Source organism: Xenopus tropicalis, chromosome 3 (genome assembly GCF_000004195.4).
Source record: "Xenopus tropicalis strain Nigerian chromosome 3, UCB_Xtro_10.0, whole genome shotgun sequence".
In the NCBI taxonomy this organism is placed as follows: domain Eukaryota; kingdom Metazoa; phylum Chordata; class Amphibia; order Anura; family Pipidae; genus Xenopus; species Xenopus tropicalis.
Window position 1 is genome coordinate 81,895,179 of NC_030679.2, and position 23,785 is coordinate 81,918,963.

The 23,785-nt window shown below is 37.4% G+C and overlaps 1 protein-coding gene across 6 annotated transcripts; it reads left to right on the forward strand.

Annotated features, from left to right (window-relative positions):
• The first annotated feature begins 94 nt into the window (after window positions 1-94).
• thap9 (THAP domain containing 9) lies at window positions 95-21,866 on the forward strand. Of its 6 annotated transcripts, none has more exons than XM_018092334.2 (10): window positions 95-177; window positions 1,421-1,512; window positions 1,929-2,136; window positions 4,974-5,189; window positions 7,768-7,975; window positions 8,842-8,995; window positions 10,578-11,379; window positions 13,822-13,994; window positions 17,739-17,884; window positions 20,630-21,866. In XM_018092334.2, exons 2-10 carry the CDS (start codon window positions 1,433-1,435, stop codon window positions 21,391-21,393), a joined length of 2,751 nt encoding a protein of 916 aa, XP_017947823.2. In that variant the 5' UTR covers window positions 95-177; window positions 1,421-1,432; the 3' UTR covers window positions 21,394-21,866. The 6 variants fall into 6 exon arrangements, with proteins under 6 accessions (XP_017947823.2, XP_004913089.2, XP_004913093.2 ...); XM_004913032.4 differs by having other exon boundaries at window positions 109-196; XM_004913036.4 differs by having other exon boundaries at window positions 109-196; window positions 4,977-5,189.
• Window positions 21,867-23,785: the final 1,919 nt, after the last annotated feature.

Below are 23,785 nucleotides of genomic sequence, written 5' to 3' on the forward strand. Positions count from 1 at the left end.
GTTATGAAGGCCTCTTTATGTTTTATTTTCACTTACAAAAAAATACATTGAGTGATGTAAATTGTAGACCATTTATCGTATTAACCGCGAAGACAGAGGAGACTTAGACGAAAGTTTTGGTAAAGGATGCCCTCAAGTGATGCGTAGTACGGCGGCCATCTTGTGGTTGGTAAACTGGTGAGGGGTTTTCGTCCAGGTCTGTGATTCTCGGTTTTTGAGTTGGTTTGTTTGTTTTCCATGGGTTAACACGACTAATAACTAATAAGCCAGAAAAGCTTTAATATGTCATAGTTTGATTGTATTATTCCTATTACCGTGCACTGCAAGCATTAGGTTATTTAGCTGTTCTACATTATGCTTGTGGTTATTTGAGACATAAAAGTGTGCTAGTAAATGTACCATATGTATCAATTATCATTAGTCGTATGCATGTTCATGTATGGGCTTTAGGTCCGCACACAGTGATTTTGCACCGAATCCTATCATTTGGATTTGGCCGGATTTAAAATTCAGATGCTACTCAGTTCAGTTAGAAGAATGTTATTTTGCAGCGCTGTTCTAAAATACATACAAAACTGATTATAATTAAATTATTGCTCAACATTAAAAAAAACAACCGTTTCTCCACCTAAAAAACAATAAAAAAATGTTTTAAATTTTAAACAACTTTCCATAATACAATAATTAAAAAATGTTTTTCTCTTCTGTCTTCTTTCTGTGACTCCTAAAACAACGATTGCCAAGCTGGTCTCTTCTTCAGGTCTAACAGGTTGGAAAAAAATTACCAGCCTTTCTGTAATTTTTTTCTTATTTCCCCATTAATAACCTTATCACTAAACATAATTTTTACTGGCCACACCAGGTGGCAACCCTACTAATAGGGTTCTCCATTAGGCTTGGGGAAGCAACTTTTTCAGAGAGTTCTGTTTTGTGCTTGTGCTCTCCTAGAGCTGGTGCTGGAGACACCTGGGAGAACAAAAGGTGGTGAACAGGTAACAGTACCAGCCTGGGGTAACAAGTCAACATCTTAGCAGCACCCCCTTATCTTTCTTTCTCCTTTAAAGGAGTTAACCTTTAAATGAGTTTAAAGGGTGAACAGGGGGTATAATGCTCATTTTAAGGGGGATTTCCAGTTGACTTGGTTTAGTTTTTCAGCATTTGATAGAGCAGGAAGAACAACATTGTTGTAAATCTCTAACCTCTTTTGCACTATTTAGAAAAACAAAAGGGGGCTTAATAATATTTATTTTCCTGTATATTGTAGTTTATATGATCATGCAGGTGGCCTCTAATATCTAAAAAGATTATTTATACATTTGGGCAATATGCGGTATATATCGTTTGGAGAAATGCTTGTTCCACAGTTTTGGTTTTCCTTTTAATTAATGCCATCTCACCTGAATGTTTAATGTGTAAATAGGTGGAGGAAACAATGCCCGTGTCCTGTGCTGCATCTGGCTGTAAATCAAGATATACATTGGATGCCAGAGAGAAGGGAATAACATTTCACAGGTAAATTTACCAGAGTAAAACAAACATTCAAATGTTATGTGTGAAAAGGACTCCTACAATGTAATGGTTAAAGGCGTACAATTTAAAAATTCTTTGTATCACATGTCCCCTTCTTTTCCTTAAATGGGAATAAATTCAAACCTAACATTTTGCATATTGGAAACAAATTTATTTCAAGTAAGGATGCACCAAATGTATAATTTTGTAATCTGGCTAAATCCTCCACAAAAGTTTTTGCCAAATACTGAACAGAAGTCTAGTTCTGTTAATTTGTGGGGGGAAATCCTATGATGTGGTTAGGAAGGGGGCAAAAGAGTCCTGTTGGAATCGCATAAATCAGGGTCAGGGTTTATTCAAAACATTTATTTTGTATATTGTACATCTTCTACATTTTCTTAAAGATATTGATATTTCAGGTTTCCCCGGTCAAACCCTGCTTTATTAGAGAAATGGAGGTTGGCAATGAGAAGGTCAACAAGGAATGGGGAGCTGTGGATGCCATCACGGTACCAGCGTTTGTGCAGTCTGCATTTTAAACAGTGCTGCTTTGACACAACAGGACAGACAAAGAGACTGAGAGAACATGTGATACCGACTATCTTTGATTTTCCAGAGGAAACACATGTAATTTTTCCTTTGTTATTCAGTTGTGCTTTCAGCTCTATGTAAGGAAGTATTTTGTTTGTCTAATTAATGGTATAAGGTCACTAGATGTAAGTTTATTTTACTCTGTGAGGACTTTGTGGTTAATGCCCTATGGGCTCTTCTATTACAAAGTATTCTGTGGCAGCACAGAGTGTCCACTGAGTTTGAGATAAAGTGGCCATTTTATAAAAAGGTAAGACAGCTTGACACAACTCACAAGAGGAAAATTCCACAGTTCCCATTTTGTATACATATGCACATACAAATCTAAGATAAGTGAATGAAGAGTTGCAAAATTTCTCTTCAGCGAATTGTGGGAAGCTCTTTTTGCCCTTTTGAGAAACATACCCCAATGTCTTGATAATACTTCCCTTTATGTCTGGGTTAGACAAGAGACAAAATGCATTCAATTAGTAAATTTTCAGTATGCATTGAATAATTGCTCCCATCCTACAAAAGGAAAAAAAACAAACTTCTTAGTTTGTTTGGCAATGTGCAGTGTAACACCCCATTCAATACATGACTATGATAACTATTTTTTGTCAGGCAGTTTACTGAAAACCATTGGAAAATCTTGTTTCTTTGATTTTTACAGACATCTAAATAGATTTGACTAGTGCCTCTTGTACTGAATGTTTTAAATCAAGTATTTAAAAGTGGACTTAAATCCAGCCCCCCTCTACTGGCCTCCCTCCTGCTACCTCTCCACACATTTTATTCCTTTGAAACATGTTCCTGCTTGTAAACATGTCACATACATGCAGAGATGCACAGCGGAGTTCACAGGCACCATTATCTGCCTGTTTGCATCCTCTTTATTCATTCCGGTTATATGGAGCCATGTCGGTGAACTCCAAGAAGAGGATCCAAATATGTAGAAGATGGCACCTTCGCTGCGCATCTCTTCATGACGGAGTTTAGTTCTCCTTGCACATGGAGCATTTTGTCCACTCTGTGTCAGAGTTATACAATAAGGAGTCAGATCCCATAACATGTAATTCTTAATCTGAAATATTCTGGATGTTTTCTTAATCCTAATTATTGTTGCCTACTCTTTATAACAATGCTTTCAAGAATAAGTAGGAAATTAAAAAAGATGAATGAGCAAAATCTAATTGAGCAACATCATTAAATATTAATAAGGTATAAGTAAAAGGAAAGAATGGACTTTTTTTTGTTGTTGTTGTTGTTGTTGAAACCATGGTTTTTCAGGAGTATTTTATCTGAATCGTACTTCCTTAAACGATACTACACGGAAAACTTGCATTATATATTTTTTATTTCCCTTGCTAGCTACATAGTACTTCCTACCATCTTTCCTGGCAAAGTATATTTCCATGGACTTAACACTGCTGTAAACTGCTGAAAAAAACCTTGGTGCTTTGTGTTGTCTTCTGAGCTGAGTTGTTGCTCCCTCTCTAGTTAATGTATGTGATGTGCGCAAGCAGATGTCATGTGCAGCAGTAACTGGTGAGAAGAATTAAAGGTGAAGGAAAGGTAAAAATGGAGGGTGCCCAATGTTAGACACCTCCCCAGTGATTGTAATCACTTACCTCTTACCCCAGGTAGCTGTGAGGGAGCAAGACCTTTTTCTGTCTTCACACAGTTTGCGCGAAAAGTGAAAAGCCGAATTTTAACAAGAAAGTCGCCATTTTCACTCTACTTCACATGTGTTGGCCCCAGGATTCAGAAGAATGTAGAGAGAAGGAAGAGGATCACTCCCTCACAGCTACCCCGGGCTTGTGCAGTTTTCTCTTAACAGGAGCACCAGCCCAGGTAAAAGATGATTACAATCACTGGGGGGGGCTGCTTAACATTTAGCACCCCCCAGTGATTTTTACCTTTCCTTCTCCTTTAAGATGCGCTGTGTTGAAGTGTCAGATCGAAAGGAACCCAAGTGTGTATATTTCAGATTGCTGTTATCTCTGCTAGCAGTTTTTTTTATGCCTACGGCAAAAATGCAACATGTGACATTAACCGGAAGCTGTACTTATTCGATAAAAAAGGTGATGGTAAAGATAGGCTGTGCCATTCCAGTACAGAAGCTAGTAGAGGTCGTTGCAGAGGGAAGCAAAAAGAATCAGGAGAGAGTTAAGCCTTGGAGATCCTTTACAGGGGCTACTATGACAATAAGGATTTATGTATTTATTTAATTATAAAGCACTTCTGCATATGCAGGGCTCTACATTTGTACAATACAATAATACAAAAAATGCTCACAAATAAATATAGCATGTATGCCCCATAGTGCTTACAATTTAATTGGGTAGGTTATTTACAATAGGAGGGGTAACAAGTGTTGGAATTCATAATGGCCAGATCATTCCATAAATGGCAAAATTGCACCAGAAACAATGCTAATGCTAGGATATTGTCAAGTAACTTGAAAATGGGTCCTAAGGTGCCCATAAACAATTTGTGTAGTAGTCAGCAATTAAAATCTTTGAAGCAGTAAATGTAAGTGATGGGTTCTCTCCTCTTTATCTTTAATGTGCAAGCCGGAAGCCTTTGAGTATGTGCGCTACAAGGCAGAGCAGTTGAATGCCTAATTAGGATTGAATTAGGATCTTCTCTGAAGTTCCAGAATTTGGCCAAATCCCAAACCAAATACTAGATTCCATTCATCTCTATAAATAAGCCTTCCCATATTTATCCTCCCTTTTGAGATTAACCAGTAGCCAGGGTGAATTATCAATGGTATGTTTCAAACTCACATGCATTAAAAGGGTCACAGTTGCTTGATATATTAAAAACAGTGTTTCATCCATTAATGCTAGGGACTTGTTATTTGTTTTGTAATACTTTATTTGTATTAGAAGGAGGATGCATGTAAAATCAGACCTGAAGACACAGCTGCATTATCCACCAGCTGCTCACCCCAAAAGCCTGAAGCAGAAAAGGTAGAAACTGCAGAACCTGATGAAGAGTCAGGGCCTGAAGTAGAAGTTGTACCTGCTAATAAGAAGGCAAGGCATGCAGAAGAAGTATCTGCTAAAAATGATGTTACAATTACGTTTCAAGTACCACTTCAGGTAAATATTGTTCCTACTTTCTCTTAAAATGTAAACATTCTTAAAAGCCAACTCCCTGTTTTCATTCTCACATTTTAAAGGACCAGTAACTCCAAAAATATTTATTTTCATTTAAATGTTTTATCTGTTCATCCACAACTACAAATTAAAGTATTTCCTGGCCACGCATGCTCTGTTTTAAATGAGAGGTTTTTGTTCTGTAGAAAACCATAAAGGATTATCACTATGCTCTGGGTAATTGTCAAGAGACTTGAAAATGCCAGCCATCACATGTCATTAGACAGGACCCAGTGCTTGGCACTGCAGAGTGAGAGTGCAGGGGTGACAAAATGCTTTACATAGTAACACTTTGGTTTTACTGATAATATCTTTGGGGCAGGAACACTATACATTTCTATACTGCTCATTACATAATTTCGGGGTCTGACTGGACTGCCAGAATTCCAGAGGATATCCTGGTGGTGCCTCTCTAAGGAGCTTAGTCCGGCACTGTGTTTTGTAGCATGAGACATAGCTAGAGGATGTATTGTCATAATGTCAGGGTTTACAGTGATTGATGGTATAGTATGCCCGGCCAGGCAATGCATTATAATAGTCAGGGAAAAACTATTTGTAGCACAAATAAAATTGTATGAGAAATGTTTCTTCTGCAGAGAACTTTTTAAAGTTTAACATGTAAAGTGTTTATTAGGTGTTAAACAGGATTTATTATAATATAATATAATTGTCGGGGTTTACATTGGTTGTGATAACTTCTTAAAAAAAAAATATGTCCTATTCAAACTGCATCTATTCAAGTCTAGGGATGCACCAAATCCACTTTTTTTTTTGGTTTGGCCAAATCCTTTAGGCAGGATTTGGGGGTTTGGGCGAATACTGAACAGAATCTGAATCCTAATTAGCATATGCTAATTAGGTTTTGGAAGGGTAAAATGTCCCCATGCGTGAATTGCATAACGAAAAAATTTTAACTTGCGACTTTCTGTTATGTAAAAACGTGTGATTTTTATTTATTTGATTCTGTTCTGGCCGAATACCGAACTGAATCCTGGATTCTGTGCATCCCTACTCAAGACTGATACTAGGGGGAGATGCATATCTTCACAGTTTTATTGATAACATTGAATGAAAACATAAAAATCTGTACACTTTTCCCCCTGTTATTCAAAGATGACTGTCTTACTCTTCTGGTAAAATTTCCTAATACAAACATATTATTAAAGGGGAACTTTAAGGTCAATAACTAAACTAAATTCCAGCTTAAACTTGACCATGTTGTCTGCCTAATCAAGTTATGAATTAATCTGAACCTTGAACCTTCTGAAATGTCCTGGCTCAATTCAAGCTATGCCACCCTGCTAACAACTTACCCTTAGCAAAAGAGTTCTTTTAGCCAAAAATTAGACAGGAATTTTATTCATATAGTGTTACTTGTTGGACTGTGTACCCCTATTTGTATTTTCAGTTTAAATATGTATCAATAATATGTAAAAGTATTACAAAACTCACCACTCCACCTACAATTTTTTTTTTTAAATCTTCATTCTAATTTGTGGTTATTGACAAATTATTAATATAAAAATTATCGAGATTATTACCTTTAACAGTCTTCCAGCCATTTCTCCAGTTAACTGTTTCTGTTAATTTTTACTATACATTAGCTCTTATCTCTTTTGTGCATTTATCATATTTAACATTTTACCTCTCAAAAAAACCTACAGGATTCTGGATCAAGAAATTAGTTTGCGGCAGCATTAATAAATGATCTGCTAATCCATGACTGAATTAATAAAATTGCAAGCCCCTCCATAGTCTTCTAGATGTGAACTTCCCAGCACTTATTAGCTCTTCTAGGGTAGAAACATGGCTTACTTCCCACAGTTAGGCCTTGCAGTACTTACTTATGCTCAACCTTAAGACTCAACCTCATTTACAACTGATCTCCTTGTGTAAATTCTGAAGCTTGTTGGCATGTTTTTTTTACTCAGAATGCAGCATTTTCCCCACAATTCCAGTTTTGCTGCATCTGTGAGGGGTGTTGCGTCCAATGCAAATGATATGTGAAAATGTGCACAATTGCTATTGTGTTTTAATGTAAATGTAAATCGTTTGCAATTGTGCTGAAAATTGAGTTGGGATGGTGATATTTCCAGTGCTCGGTATCAAAATGATGTCTGCACCTAAGTTAGGTGCAAGTCTACTGCACATATTGCTGAAGCCTGCAATGGAAACCCTAGAAAACTTTTACACTGGCAGGAGCTCCAGGGCACCAATAGGTGCACTTGAGCACAGTTTGGAATAGGAGGCAGGAGAGACACACCGGCACTGAGTGGAATACCATCTTTGGATGTAAGTACCTTTAATGAATGGCATTGATATGTTCACTGACCGAGTCCATCATAACCTTGGTTGTAAATGAGATCTTATGTCTTCTTGTCTTTGATTCCTACCAGTTGCAGATATTTTCAGGGACTATGACTTTTGTGAATGTTTGTACAATTTATATTAATTCATCTGTTGCTATTGGCTCCTCTACTTCTACAGCTTTAAAGACATAAAATCTCATGTTGTTTACTAGGATCACCTTTATTTCATTCCTGATATTGAAACTTTGAAAAAGAAGTTGCACGCCACAGAAGATTTAAGGGCCCGTAAAGAAAAAGAATTGAGAAATGTAAAAGACAAAGAAAAGCGACAGCGAGAAGCTTACCGCAGTATTTATGAAGAGCTTGGAAAAAGAATATTACAAAATCCACAGCTTCATGAAAGGTTACAACCATTCGGAGGTAATGGATTGGGGGCCATGTTTATATCTTAAGGGTTAGATTGCCAAATGTATACATGGAATAATGTATAAAAATAAAAAAAATGATGGTGCATTATACTTCTGTGAATATCTGTTCACTTCCTGCTGCCTCCTTTCCCATGCTGTGCCAGGGAGCCAGCAGCACTCAACACACTGCACTGTAGGATGTAAACCTGATAGAGAACTCAAGCCTGTCTTTGCCTGTGTGAATGCAGGGCTGTGATTGGCTATCCCCTCTTACTGTGCTTCTGGAAGGGATACCACCACTTATTTGAAACTCGGACAAGGATGGTAGCAGATCTATAAGTAGCTCCAATAAAAGGGCCATTAAATAACAAAATATAATAAAAAGATTTAGCCCAGAGTAAAACCAGACCCATATAGTATTCAATATTGCCTGCAAGATTGGGGAATTTTTAGTTATGCTACATGTCTACTTTAAGGGATTTCCTATTTGCTATTCAGATTACAAAGATGGCAGTTATTTTTGCTCTGTATTTTGTGTAACCATTTAAAGATGATCTATAGATTAATTTTACAAACCTAGAATCAACTTGTAAATGTATTAAAAATTCTGTAACATTTCAAGAAACAATCATTTTTTTCTGTTGTAAAGTGGCAAGCATCTCCAATGGATTTGGCTGTATTTCACCCAGTGTCAAAATTTCAGTTCCTTCTGTTGTAAGGAGAACATTCACTCTAGTAAAGAGGATCATGGAGACCCACCCATAAAATTTGGGAATCATTTTTGGGTTACTGTTTAAGTATATTTTCCTGTACCTGTAATATTGGTCCAGCTCAAGTAACACACATGCTTTTTTTTCTTTTTTCTTTTATTTTAATTAGACATCCCTTTGGAACTATATAAGAAACCCAAATCTCAATACTCAGCACAGCAAAGGCTGTTTTGCCTCACTTTACATCTGCACGATCAATTATTGTACAGATACCTGAAGAATGAAATTAGACTGCCTATACCAGATCCCAGACAACTGCACAAGTAAGTAAAATGCTGATACTAATAGTTGAGTGAGCATTAGGTCTATGACATGTTAGCCATTTTGATTACCAATGTGCATTCCTAAAACCTACAGCAAACTACTGTAAACACCTAGTTTGTCATAGGTAAAACAGTAAAACAGTTATAATTAATTAGGTATTGTGAATCGTAGAACAACACTGTTTTATGTGACATAGAAACTAGAGTATAAGACAAGCAAATGTAGTGAAGCTCTTCCATGCTTTCTTAAAATCTCAATCACTTCCTCTGTAGTAGTAATATATTCTGGCACTGCTTTTTGAAATATAAATACATTTTGCTTCAGTGCGAGCACATTTGTGTAGTGATGAGCAAATTTTTTTTGCCAGGTTTCGCCACAATAAACACCTTGCCTACAATGGCAGCCAAAAAAAAAAAAAGTAAACAGTAAACAGATACAAATAAGTAAACAATTGGAGCACATTTCTAAGTTCATTACACAAAGTAACTGCTAATTGTTAGAAATTGTTAGAGTAAAGGTGGCCACACATGTGTGGTCGCACGAAAGATCGTTCCAATCCGGCCACTAACGTTCAGGGCTGAAACAGCAGATATGGAGGTAGAAACAATAGGATTTTTACCTCTTTCTGCCAATTCAGCTCTGAAGGCAGATTTTGCTCATGCGCCTTCTATGGCGCCCAATCAAAATCTTTTAACCCACCCTCACCGACTTGCCATACACACACCGAATATTGTACGAAACAAGGTTTTGTACGATATTATCGGTGCGTGTATGGCCAGCTTTAGAAAGCAAAGCAATCATGGAACCAATAAAAAAGCTGATGCAACCATGCAGATATGTAATCCCTGTTGCTGAAAGGGGAGGGCATATTTTGATAGCTTAATGCACAGAATGTCTTAATGTCCTGTTTACACTGATAATGGGAGAGTGCAGAGGATCTCTTGTTGTTGACATGCAGATATGTGACCCATCTTGCTTGGTTAAATGGAGCTTCACACAACTATTAAAAAGTAGAAATATTTGCTTAAAATTGACTATGGGAGATGACCATTACGTAATTTGGAGCTTTCTAAATAAATTGTTTCCAGATAAGGAATAGCGTACCTGTTCCCACCTCATGAAAAGATGGGCAAGTTTTTTAAAACTGCCTACTGAAATTATTATATTTGTACCAGTGGTTGGGAGTAAGGCAAATATTTCTTCATTGCCCAATCATGTTTTTTGCATGTAGTGCCACCTTTGTTTCTCATAGTTAAGTATGATGCACTTACCCAGTAAGACATTATTGCCTAATTCAAATCTGGCTGTTTCAGTCATTTGGCCCCAAGCCAAATATCTCACAAATAAAGGCCCTTTGCAGACATATTCCCTGCTTAAGGAAATTGTACTTATAAGTTGGAAAACCAGTTGTTTTGGCTCCATGCACAGGCCATAAGCTGCTTACTGGGTAAGAAGTGACTTACTTGGCAGCCAATGTCAGCCAGTATATGGCCAGTTGAACTGTAAACAAATACTTACATTGTTTTTACAAGAATGTTATATTCCACAAATCATTGCATATTTTATTTTTGTAATCATTAGATGGCTGAAAACAGATGATCATAATGCAGGAATCAACTCTTCTGTTATTGAAACATTATTAAAAAAGAGGAAAGAGCAACCAAAAATGTATACAAGTGCATGTCTAATAGTTGACACAATGTCCATCTGTCAACACCTCACTTATGATTCAAAAAACAATGAACTGATTGGTTTTGTAAATTTAGGAAAAGGGGCCAATGGAAGTATAAGCCAAGAGGTGGCCAATGAAACTTTAATATTCATGCTTGTTGGCATGGATAGCCACTGGAGTGCCCTTGTTGCCTATTTTTTTATTAAAACTCTAACTGCAGGAGCACAACATCAGCTTCTCTTGGGTGTAATGCATGAACTTTCTGATAACGGTTTTGAAATTGTATGTGTTACAATGGAGAGGCATGAGAGGAATGAAGAAATGTGTGCTCTCCTTGGCTGTACATTTGATGATCCAAAGAACCTGAGATCAAGTTTTTCATTGCCAGATAGTCAGTACAAACATTATATTATGTTTGATGTGAACAAGGAACAGCAGATGGTATCTGACATGCTAGAAGAGGCTGGCAATATTTTAAGCCCTGAAGGACCAGTTATTTGGCAGTATATCACAGATCTATTAAGCTTGGACAAAATGTCACTAATGCACACTAGTGCTGATCAGTTCTCTGTTGATGCGGAGCCTCAGCTGATGAAGATTAAGTTAATGGTGAACAAGATAGACAGCAGTGTCGCTAATGCCTTAAATGTGGTGAATGATTTAAATCTTAAAATGTTTAAGGGATCCGCTGCCACTGTGTCTTTTATAAAGGTATGTTGTTCTTCCATTTTATGGTTCTTCTGCAGCAAATTCAGACTGTTATGTTATGATTTGTGGGTATGTTTGAGTTATGATTTCAGTATTTGATGGCTGTTCAGTACAGCAATTTTTCCCAACTAGTTTAAGTAATTCTCAATTTATTTAGAGAATTTAATATATAGTGTACTTAATATATTAAGTATATAAATATATAGTTACTTACTTGAATTAAGCATGCACAGAAGGTAAACAAGAAAACACATTGAACTGCTTTCTTCCATTCTTTAAAATGCACTGATAAGCACAGCAGCCACAAGGTTAATTTCAGCTCAATAGTGCAACATCTGACACTAGCCTTACAAGGTACTTTTTTTCTAGACATAAGCATTCTAGCTTTGTCTGACTGTGTGTATAATTTTACTGCTCTTGACATAGTAGTTCTCTTTACAAATGTCTAAAAAAAATACTGATATGATTTAAAGTGGTATAAACATATTGGTACATATTCAAATATAATTGTGTGAACACCCAGTATCCCCCAAGTGTGTCAATACAGAATATGTATATTTTTATAACGACAATTCCAATGCATAATATATAAACCACCAATTAGCCTAAATACAATGAAGCAGAAAAAGCAGACACATATGGACACGTGTCTGCTTTTTCTGTTTCATTGTATTTAGGCTAATTGGTGGTTTATATATTATGCATTGGAATTGTGCAAATTGTTTTGTGAACATCTACTATATAAAGAGCGTTATATGTTAAACATACCATTTGCTGTACCATACCATTTTTATGAGGTTTAGGGCTCTGGCTCACGGGGAGATCCCCGTGTGCCAGAGCCCTAAATAGGTGTACTTTGAGCAATTGTTTGATTTGTACTGATTTTCTGTTTGCCCCTATGCGGGTTTGGGAAGCAAATTCTCATTTGCACCCTTTTCTTTTTTTTCTTCTTAAAGATAGAAAGCCCTCCAAAACTGTATGGATCTAAAACCCATGGCAGTACAAAAATACAATTTTTTTTTTTTTTTTTTTAAAGCCCAGCTCAAGAAATTAGATTTTAGTTTTTAGACTTTAGAAGATTGCAAGGCTAAAATGCATGATGAAAAACACACTGCCTAACAGTAACTTAGCACATATATTTGTTATGTACACATTTTGAAGAATTCAGAATGGGCAAAAATATCTCTATAATAACTAAGGCAATAGAGGGTTAGGATTTTCTCCAAATCCAGGCTTTTTTTGCAACATTCAACCGAAATATTTGAGTGTCTGTCTGAATTAAATCTAATTATTACCAGAAGTTAATTATGTTTTTTTTTTTTTGCTGAATTTATTTAGTTGTGATTCTGCTAATTTGCATATGCATATTAGTGTTTGGATTTGGTTCAGGAATTGGGAAAATCGTGCATCTACTCCGTTATCAAACCCACTTAATTTAGTAGGTTCTCAAAAATCAGTGGTGTCTTAAGCACTGCAAATTACAGCCTCATTCACTAGCTCTTAGATACAAAGAGAGTCAAAATATAAATCAGAAATTCATATATTTTTGATCTTCATTTGGGTCCTTAATAACACAGTAGCCAAACTGTGAAGAATATACAAATCCAAGAACATGAATATTGCATACCATATTCATGGCTGACCTTATGGTCCCTGAAAACAAAGTGCCCAAAAACATCACATGTTTTTTAAAAATATAGACACTGAAGATTTCAGAAACATAAATATAAATGTCATGCATCTTCAGAATATGTTGAGAGTCCAAAATACAAATAGTACATTATGGGGCACATTTACTAATACACGAATCTGAATCCCGAATGGGAAAAAATCGGATTAGAAACGAACATTTTGCGATTTTTTTCGTAGCCATCGCGATTTTTTTGCGAATTGTCGCTACTTTTTCGGCGCCGTCACAACTTTTTCGCGAATTGTCGCGACTTTTTCGTATTGCGCAATTGTAAACGGCGGAAAAACCAATCCGATTTTTTCGCGACGGCGACGAAAAAGTCGTGATGGCGACGAAAAAATCGCAAAAATACCGATCATGACGGAAAAAACACATTTGGACACTTTTCGGACGTTCGTTGATTAGTAAATGTGCCCCTAAGTGTTTCATAAAGGTCTTTCAAAAAGGATTTTTAGATTTTTATTGTCTCTGGCTCTCAAACACATGAGGGGTGACGCGCACACACACCTCCTTGCTAGGAGGGCTGGTGCCATTTTTATCACTGCAGAGCATTCTAGCAGGTTCGCCAGTGACATAGCACCTTGTTAACCTGCAATTGAATGAACAAGCATTTTAATTTTACAACCAGTACAGAAAATATAATTCATGTACACTATGGTGACTTGCTTTTCTCTATAGTAGTGTAACCAGTGCACATTTTTCTCACTATACATTGACTTTAATCAAAGACTTTACAATTGTTTTCTTTCTTTTAGATTTTAGATCGATTATTCAAACTTTTAAGTAGCAGAAATCCATGGGCACAGGGTGAGAGAGAAGCTATCACTCACAGTAACCTGCTGCAAAAAATGAGTGTCCTGCAGGAGACAGAAGAATATTTATTAAAGCTAGCAACATGTGACAATACATTTGTTTATCAAGGTGTAAGGTAAGGGCCATTTACGCTCCTAGATTTTTTTACTTGGCAGTCTTTTCAGAGTGGCATAGAAAAGAAGAACAGAACCTTTTTCTCAAGTACTGCTGCACATGGAATATTTGGAATATAACCACATTATTATCTATATGGTCAAACTATTTATGCTGTGTTTACATGTTATTTTTCTTATATGAATTTTTTTTTATGAATTTTTTTTTTCTTAAGTGACCACTAGGCATTTTTAAAGGATCAGTATTGCCCTCAGTGGTTGAATTATAGTTTTAAATTTTGGTCTCAGTTAGTGCAATAAATGACAAAAAAAGTCTTAATACAACAGTAAAAAAGTTGAGCATAAGCCCTTTCGTTGCACCAATGTTAATGGAATACTGTCATGGGAAAACATGTTTTTTTCAAAATGCATTAGTTAATAGAGCTTCTTCAGCAGAATCCTGCATTAAAATCCAATTTTCAAAAGCACAGCACAGATTTTTTATATTTAATTTTGAAATGTAAATTTCATGGGGCTAGCCATTTCCCAGGGCATCACAACCATGTAGCTTGTGCTGTGATAAACTTCAGTCACGCTTTTATGCTGAGCTGCAAGTTGGGCCATTGCACTCGCACTACTCAAACCCCCCCCCCCCAGCAGCCGATCAGCAGAACAATGGGAAGGTAGCAAGTTAGCAGCTCCCAGTAGATATCAGAATAGCAATCATTAGCAAAAAATCAAAGTCTGGCTTGGGACTCCTCCTGTTACATCAGAGTAGGAGAAACAATAGGTTACCTGAAAGCAGTTCTAATGTGTAGCGCTGGCTCCATCTGAAAGCTCAGACTCAGGCACAATGCACTGAGATGACACCTGCACACCAGTATTACAGCTAAAAATGGTTAGAGTGAATTATTTGCTATGTAAATAGTAATTTAGAATTAAAAAGTATACCATAGAAATCACAATCCCTTTAAAAAAGGGAGGCATATCAGTTGCTACTAATTTAAACATTTCATACATTTACAGGGGCCCTTAATTTTTTTTCTTTCTTGGAACAAGATTTTTATAAATTGGCCTATCGGACCTGTCTGTTTCAGTGCCAATGCTTGGTAAAATACATGCACACTTATTTCCATATGTAGCTGATTTTTAAGAACCTAGCTTACTAAAGTCAAAAGTGGCACAATAACACAACAAACACAATAGGACACAAGTTTTCAAGCATCCCTCCTGATATCCTCAGTTTAAAAAATGTGTGATGCCTTTAACCTCTGTACCTCTGGTGTGACTACACAAAACCAGAATCAACAGCTAACATGATTTTTTCTTACAATTCTTTATCCACTGGAAATCAGGACTGCTGGAGAACGTGACGTTAGAGGAGTAAAAAGTTGTTAATATTTACACATGAACATATTAGAAGGGGCCCATTTACCAACGTTCGTAACTTTTTGTGGTTTCACGACAAAAAAACATGACAAAACTATGCCATCTAAAAGCTTTCCATGGGGCTTTTGTTTGTAAGCGCACAGAGTTCTTATAAATACAAAAACATTTACGTTTTTGTTTTCATTCCACAGAATGATAAGATATTTGCCATTTTTACTAATACCAGGCTTGTAGCTTAACTGATAGCCAGTGACCCTAGGGTTAACTGAATCAGTGAAAATGGGCAATGAAATATGAGGAGATTAGTCTCTAGTGGTGGCGGGTAATCTTCTCGAATGCCTTGTGGGGAAACTTTGGGCGAAGCGACACATATTCTTTCCAACCCACGATTTTCATTGTTGACAGATAATCGGAAGGCAAACAGGAAGAAAAAACACTGAGCTGTCACTGCGATTATGCATCCCACAAGGATGATTTTATCATACATACTTTATCCTGTTGTTATATGTATTAAACGCTTTATTGAAATCTAATAACATTTAATTATTGTTATTATAAAAGTTATTTTGTAAAGCTCCAGCATATTCTATAATGCTAGAAAACAGAAGGGTATATTTATCCAACCTACACAGTGTCGAACTGGGACCTCCGAACTTTTTCTTCCTTTCCTCACCCAACCTCTTTATTCTCCTAGTCTCTTTTATTTACATGCTAGCATATATTTTTCCATCTATTTCTCTGTGAGTTTTTCTGGTATCCAAGTGGGCCAGTCCAAAACTGAACCTGCAAATAATATCCAAATACTGATTAATATAGGATGTAATAAGGACCCTGCTCATTCATTTACAATCTAAAAACATTAAAGGAGAAAGAAAGGTAAAAACTAAGTAAGCTTTATCAGAAAGGTCTATGTAAAAACAGCCATAAGCACTCACAGAAACGCTGCACGAGTTCTCTGTCAAAAGTTTTTTTGTGTCTGTTTTACTCTGCCAGAGACACACAGCTCTCCCCTCTCCTACCCCCCCTCAAGAATGCTAAGTACTCACTCCCCCCCCCCTTAGGAATGTGGATCTGAGCCAATCAGCAGGAAGCTTCCTCATAGTCTTACACACTGAGTATGTACAACGGTCTTGATCTTGGTGCAGGAGCAAGGCATTATGGGAACTTTCTTTACACAGCTCAGTGTTTTTTCTTCCTGTTTGGCTTCTGATCATCTGAACGGGAGAAATATGGGATGACTTAAGGGCACTATTGAGAGAACTGAAGGTATGCCTGCAGCTTGAGATTAACTCTTTATTAACCTTTCCTTCTCTTTTAATAATTAACTGAACAATCTGAATGTTTGTTTTTTTTTTTTGAAAGGCGTATTTTATTATCATACAAACAACAACATAATGTAACACATCTTACAATACAAAAGAATAAAGCACTAGTCTTTCTTTTCCAGGTCAAATTATCCAATTGCAACAGACTCTATCTCCAAGATTTGTTACAGATGTTAAAGGGATGGGTATAGCATTACAGAATATGAATCTGGCAGCATTTCCAGCATATTGAGTCCGTCGACCAACTAAGCTAGGTAGTCAGGTTGTGTCAAAAGAGGTGGGAAGGCCCACTGTATTATACTGTATTAATCTATCTTTAATGGATATTAGACAGTTATACATGGTATCTATTGCCTCTTCCCAATCATCTTGGGTGAGTACTGGTATTTGGGAAGACCACCATACTTGTGTGGAGTGGAAAGGTTTGGGGCCTGTTGAGAGTAGATTTTGATATAGACTTGAGGTACTGTAAGCTTTGCTGGATTACTGAAATGAAGAGTTGCCTCTACTGTTGAGAAATGAGCTGAGGGGCGAGAGTGGTAAATTGGTTCCTGAACACTGATCGCAGCTGCAAATATTTATTAAAGGGAAGAGTAGGTTGCTGAACTTTCTCTTGGATCTGTGCATGTGTTGGGAAGGCTGAGTGCTCCAGATCTCCCAGATATTTGATATTGTGCCAAGGCCAAAATATGAAATTGTGTAGTGATCTAAATTGTGGTAGATATTGGTTACCCCAGAGTGGAAGCCTAGTTGTAAGTAAGGGTTGGGGGTGTTTGAGTAGTGTGAGTGCTATGGTCCAAGCTTTGTGTGGGATAGTGAGAGTTGTTGGAAGTGGGACTGTGTCTGTGAGGTGTTGGTATGGAAAATGACTTCCAAGGAGGCAAGTATTGTTGCTTGAAGTTGCATATTTGGGTTATAAGGGTCATGAATGAAACACCAGTGCAAGTATGTTTATTGAATTTTAAAGGTTTCACCTTAAAACAAACAAAAAAAAATCATTAAAATGAAATATTGTAATTTTAATTATTTTACTTTGTATTGAATTTATTTTAGGAGACATTATATCCTTGGGCTTCTTGTCAACATTACTTCACTCCAGGCCTTACTGGTGGACTTGCTACATAAGCAGAATTATATTTTGACAAACACATTCAGCACAGATCACATAAAGAAGGTTTTCAACTCAGTCAGAAGAGCAGGTACGTGTAAACCATTTTCCAGATTTTTCCTTTGAATGATGAAAAGTTGTATTGCTCTGCTGCTATGCTTCTCCTAAATTTCTTTCCAAATTGAAATTCAGAGCATTTTCAGCTACTTGCCACCATTGCACCATTGGAGTGCCCCATTGTGCAATCCAAAACTGCAAATTCAAACTCTCTTCTGGCAGTTTGAATTAAAACTTGTTTTGTTTTTTTTTACTTTGCTACAAAAACTTTAAAAAGACTGGACAAAATGGCTACAGTGCCCTTACCCCCTCTCAGCCAATCAGAAAATATTGTGAAAAGGAAAAACTAATGAAAGCAAATATGTGATTTTGGTCGGTGTTTGTTAGGTATGCTCCGAACTCCCACTATTGCAGGATCCAACTGAACCCCGAATCCTTTGTGAAAGATTAGGCTGAATACCAAACCGAATTCGAATTTGCACATGCAAATTAGTATGAGGAAGGACTAAAGAGAACTGTGTGTTGTCCATGTGGTAAAGAATTTTAAACTTTTAAACTATAAAATGTGCTGGACATGGCAGGAAATGCGTACTCCTTTTTCAGCATGAATTATGTTAATGGAACGTGTGCTAAAAATACTGATTATCGAAAGGATTTAATCAGGAAAATGTAGGGAAAATATAGAAACTACTCCATGTTTGATCCTTATACACAATTGAATTACCAGAGTTTAGATAATTTCCCTGCATAACACTTGTCCTCCCTGTGTGTAATTTTGTATATTGTAAGATTGTACAGCGCTGTGTATCCTTGTAGCACTTTATAAATACATTTATGCATACATACATAAGGGGAGGATCACATTGGTGTATTGTCAGCCTGCTGCTATAAAAAGGATTTAAAAAGTGTTGGTGAGCAACACAAAAAGAACATTCCTTTGGGGATGCGAAATAAGGACTGTGTTTGGCTATTCGGTATGTATGTATGTATAACTTTATTTATAAAGTGCTACAAGGGTACGCAGCGCTGTACAATCTTACAATATACAGAATTACACACAGGGTTATAATAAATAAATACAATAAATAAGTATAAATACACAGGGAATAAGTGCCATGTAGTATGAGACACAGTAGGAAGGAGGCTCTGAGAGGAGCGGAGGAGACGACCAGGAACATGCAGAGAGACTAGTGAAGAAATATAGTGAGGACCAGAGGAGTGAAGGGCTTTGAATGTTAGCAGAAGGATTTTGTATGCTAACCTTTTCTTAACAGGCAGCCATGCTAGAGAGCTTAAGTGAGGCTGAGCAGGTTCCCTCTTAGGAGAGAGCAGGAGGATCCTGGCAGCAGAGTTTAAGATTGATTGCAGGGGAGAGAGGTGGGAGTCTGGGAGGCCGGTTAGTAGGAGATTGCAGTAATCTAAGCGGGAAAGGATAAGGGCATGGATTAGTGTTTTAGCTGTTACTTGCGAAAGAAAGGGGCGTATCTTGGCAATATTACAGAGGAAAAAGCGGCAGGTTTTGTCAGTGTTGTTAATATGGTTAGAGAAGGAGAGGGACTGGTCAAAGAGGACCCCAAGGCAGCGTGCTGAATTTACAGGGTTAATGTTCATTCCGTCAATAGTAATGGTGAAAGGGGGAGAAGGGCTGGGTTTGGGCGGGAAGAACATGAGCTCTGTTTTAGCTAGGTTAAGTTTGAGGTGGCATTGGTTCATGCAGGAGGAGATAGCCAGGAGGCAGTTGGCAATCCGGGTTTCAACATCAGAGGTCAGTGCAGGGGTAACTAAATATATCTGGATGTCACCTGCATATAAGTGATATTTAAGACCAAAAGAAGAAAAAAGGTCTCCTAGAGAGAGAGTGTATAGGGAGAACAGCAGAGGACCAAGCACAGAGCCCTGAGGCACCCCCACACTAAGCTGAACCGGGGTAGAGGATTTGTTAGCAAGAGCAACAGAGAAAGAGCGGTTAGAAAGGTAGGAAGAGAACCAGGAGGCAGCTTGATCCCCGAGAATAGAGAATTTTCGTTAGGACAGAATGGTCGACTGTATCAAAAGCAGAGGAAAGGTCAAGGAGAATGAGGACTGAGTAGCGTCCTTTGGCCTTGGCAGTCTGGAGATCATTTGCCACTCTACATAAGGCTGTCTCAGTGGAGTGCGCAGGCCAAAAATCAGACTGCATAGGGTTCAGCAGATAATGGGTGCAGAGGAAGTTAGTGACACAAGAAAAGACAAGACGTTCCAGGAATTTAGAGGCCGGGAGACTGGACAGTAGTTAGATGACGGGTCCAGTGTAGCCTTTTTAAGAATGGGTTTTACACATGCTTGAATGAATAGAGAGGGAAAAGTACTAGAAGCCAGAGAGGAATTGAATATATGAATAAGAGCTGGAGTAAGGACAAGGGCACATTGTTTTAGTAGTGATGAAGACATAGGATCCAGTGAGCAGGTAGTAGGCTGAGAGTAATGGAGAAGCCGAGAAACTTCAGGCTCTGTTACGGGATCAAGGGAGCTGAATACGGAAAGAGGATATGGACTGCTAGTCTGCAGGAGGATCTGCTTGAATAAAACTGTTTTTTTGCTTCCAAAACTTGAGCCACTGAGAGCAAAATTAAAGGGGATGGTTAGCAACATGTTGCTCATGAGCCACCGGTTGGGCATTACTTATCTCTAGTATCTCATGAGATACCAATCAAATTTTATTATTTATATATAATTGTCCTCTTTTCAGTTTGTGTGGCTAAAAAAATTTACTTTTCTTTTTGTCTGTATTTTGTCCTAGGTGAGAGGCATAAAAAACCCACAGCTATCCAAGTAAAACATGCTATGGATCACCTACAGTCTCGGTGTGTTTGGTTACACAAATATGAGCACAGCTGGGCACTGAAGAATGAAATGTGCTGTGCTGTTTCAACTGTGGACTCTGTTCCCTGCAGCTATGAGCACCCAGCATCTCTTTTCCTAGAGGATTGTGTCATGCTACCTGACCATACTTATTCATCAAATGTACTGGATGTGATGGTTCAGAATTCAGGAATGTATATTGCAGGCTGGATTGTGAGGAAAGCTTTTAACCAGCTTACCTGTAACCAATGCAGGCTGGCTCTTGTGACCAACAGCATGCCGCAAGATTTTAGAAATGCTTATCATTTACTGCAAATCAAGGACAGTAGATCTTATTTTGTACCATCAAATGGTACCATCAAAGTAATTTTTTTGGCTGAAAAAAGTCTCAACTTCATGCTAAAAGATGGCAGCTTTAGGCATAAACACGCATGTCATTTTTTGGAATATAGTGTGCTTTCGTTGCTTGGTTCAGCAGATGTATTTGAACTGAAAGAACATGCTTCACAGACAGCAGGGGGCATTGACAACCATTACTTTGACCTTTTGCGCTTGATAACGTGGCTTTATTATACATTTCGACAACTGTATGTCAAGAGAATAACACGGGCAGTTCAGTACAAAGCGCACCTCAAACAAATTTTTACCAAACCCAGGTTTTATTTTTCCAAGGATATTAACAATTTGTTTAAGAAGTTATAACTGCAACCAAGGCATTTTTTAAACTCCACAATTCATTTTGTTTCTTGAAGATTTCAACATGAGGGTTCATTTTATTTTAACATATCCAGTGCAAAGAGGTAAACCAAAGTGACAAGACTAATGCAGAAGAGATTCTTGTAGATAAAAACCAGTAAATTTTGATTTGCATACATGGTTTTCTTTTGCAACTGCTTTTCCTGATCTAAATAATATTAAGGCACGGTTACTATTCAGATTATAATGTTTTCTGTTAGGTAAGAAATCTGTAACCCACGGTGTGAGTCTTCTGTACCTGACACATTTTTATACCTTTCTGTCTTGTGTTAATTACATAAAATATACTTCTTGCTTTTTTATTTTTTTGAAAATGAAACTATGAAATGAAACAGACCCCATATTTAAATGAAATATACAGTGTTATGTACACAAGTACAACACAACATTATTTAATTAAATACATATGTAGAACCATACTGATTGCTTACATGAGTAAATAACTTTTATCATGATGCCTAAGAAACATGTAAAATGTATTTCTGAGCGGAAACCTCTTCACATAATGAGATAGATGCAGGGGTGTTTCTGGGGTCTTTGCCACCCTGAGGCGGGCTTTTGGGTGCCAACCCCCTTCGCACCCAATGCTTACTTTTCTGCAGAGCAGAATTAAGATTTAAAAATTGGAATTTTAGCTCTTAAAGTTGCCAGGAATGGCTTTTTGCCACCCCTGGTAACTTGCAGGCTGCTGCCTGAGGTGAGTTTCTCAACTTGCCTCATGGCAGGAGCACGTCTATTTTTGATTTAGCTTAATGTGTGGCTGCAGAGATTTTAGCAAATCGGTTTGACACTGTTTATAGTAAAGTAGCAGTAAATTAAACTGTTTTTATGGGAGCAAAATAATAACATAAGCAAGATGGGTTGAAAAAAAAAGTCCATTAAGTTCAGTTGTTTCAAATGCCAGAGCCAACAGGGCAGGAAATAGAAAAGAACTGGCAAACACTACTTCCATTAGCAGTTATATATACGAATAAGTCAAAAACCATTTTATTACAAATTTGCATGTATATTGCAAAGTTGCTTAGAATTATGTTTTCTTTAATTAGGCAAAAAATAATATTTTGGGTTGACTTTAAAGGCATTAAAAGAATTTGCCAACCTAATATAACCTGGCAGGGCATTCCAAAACCTCATTGTCCCACTGTGAAGATCCACCTACAAATGAAATCCACCTTCAAATGAAATTGAGAACCTGTGGTGTTCATGAGTGTTTTTGACTGTTATTTCAGAGATAAAAACATACATAATTTGATTAAAGGACATGGAAAGGCAAAGTCACTTGGTGGTGCCAAAATGTTAGGCACCTCCAAGTGACTTTAATCGCCTACCTTGTACTCCGGGCTGGTGCCCCTGTCGGGAGAGAACAGCACCAGCCCGGGGTAGCTGCAGCGCTTCCCCCTTCCTGGTTCACGACTTTTGCATAGCCATTATGACTTTCGTGAATTGTCCTGACTTTTGCATAGCCATTATGACTTTCGTGAATTGTCCTGACTTTTGCATAGCCATTACGACTTTTGTGAATTGTCGCGACTTTTGCATAGCCATTACAACTTTCGCGAATTGTCGCGATTTTTTCGTATTGAGCGCTCGAAAAATGCGCGGCAATTCGCGAAAAAGTCGCAAAATACCGATCATTATGAAAAAAAACCATTCGGATGCTTTTCGGACGTTCGTGGATTAGTACATGTGCCCCTTGGTGTTCATATTTAGGGGCTGGTTCATCAAAGTATGAGTTTGAATCCCGAATTGGGTAAAATTCGGATTAGATACAATAATTTCTGATGATCGCAAATATCACGAAAATGCTTACGAAAAAATCGTATTAGTCGTGATAATATCGTATTGGCAATCCGAAAGTCACAATTTTCGTATCTGCACGATCGTAAATGGTGGGAAAACCTTTCAGACATGATTTTGGAAGCCTCCCATAGGACTCAATGGCACTCTGCAGGTCCAACCTGGCCCAAGGAAAGTCACAATACCGAAGCTTGAATAAATCCAAAACTTTCCTACTTGGCGCAACAATATGATTTTGTCGCACAAATTTTGTCGCAAAGTACTAAAAAGTCGCATAAAATATTCACAGTACGAAAACATACAAATTTTTTGTATTCGGAGCGATCATACTTTAATAAATAGGCCCCTTCGAGTGTTTATCATTGTATGTAAGAAATTGTGCAAGATATTTTGCAATAGCCAAAGTGTTAATTATGAAAATATAAATGCATGATTTTTATTTTGGGGCACCATATACTTGAGTAAACCTATGTACATTGCCCATCAAACTGTTTATTTTTAGGTTGTTTGATCTTTGTACATAAGTATTTGCAGTGGATAA

Coding starts and splice junctions, on each gene's coding strand:
- thap9 (XM_018092334.2), top strand. CDS start 1,433: ATGCCCGTGTCCTGTGCTGCATCTGGCTGTAAATCAAGATATACATTG. Junction 2,137..4,973: donor ATTTTCCAGAGGAAACACAT/GTAATTTTTCCT, acceptor TATTTGTATTAG/AAGGAGGATGCATGTAAAAT. Junction 7,976..8,841: donor AAGGTTACAACCATTCGGAG/GTAATGGATTGG, acceptor TATTTTAATTAG/ACATCCCTTTGGAACTATAT.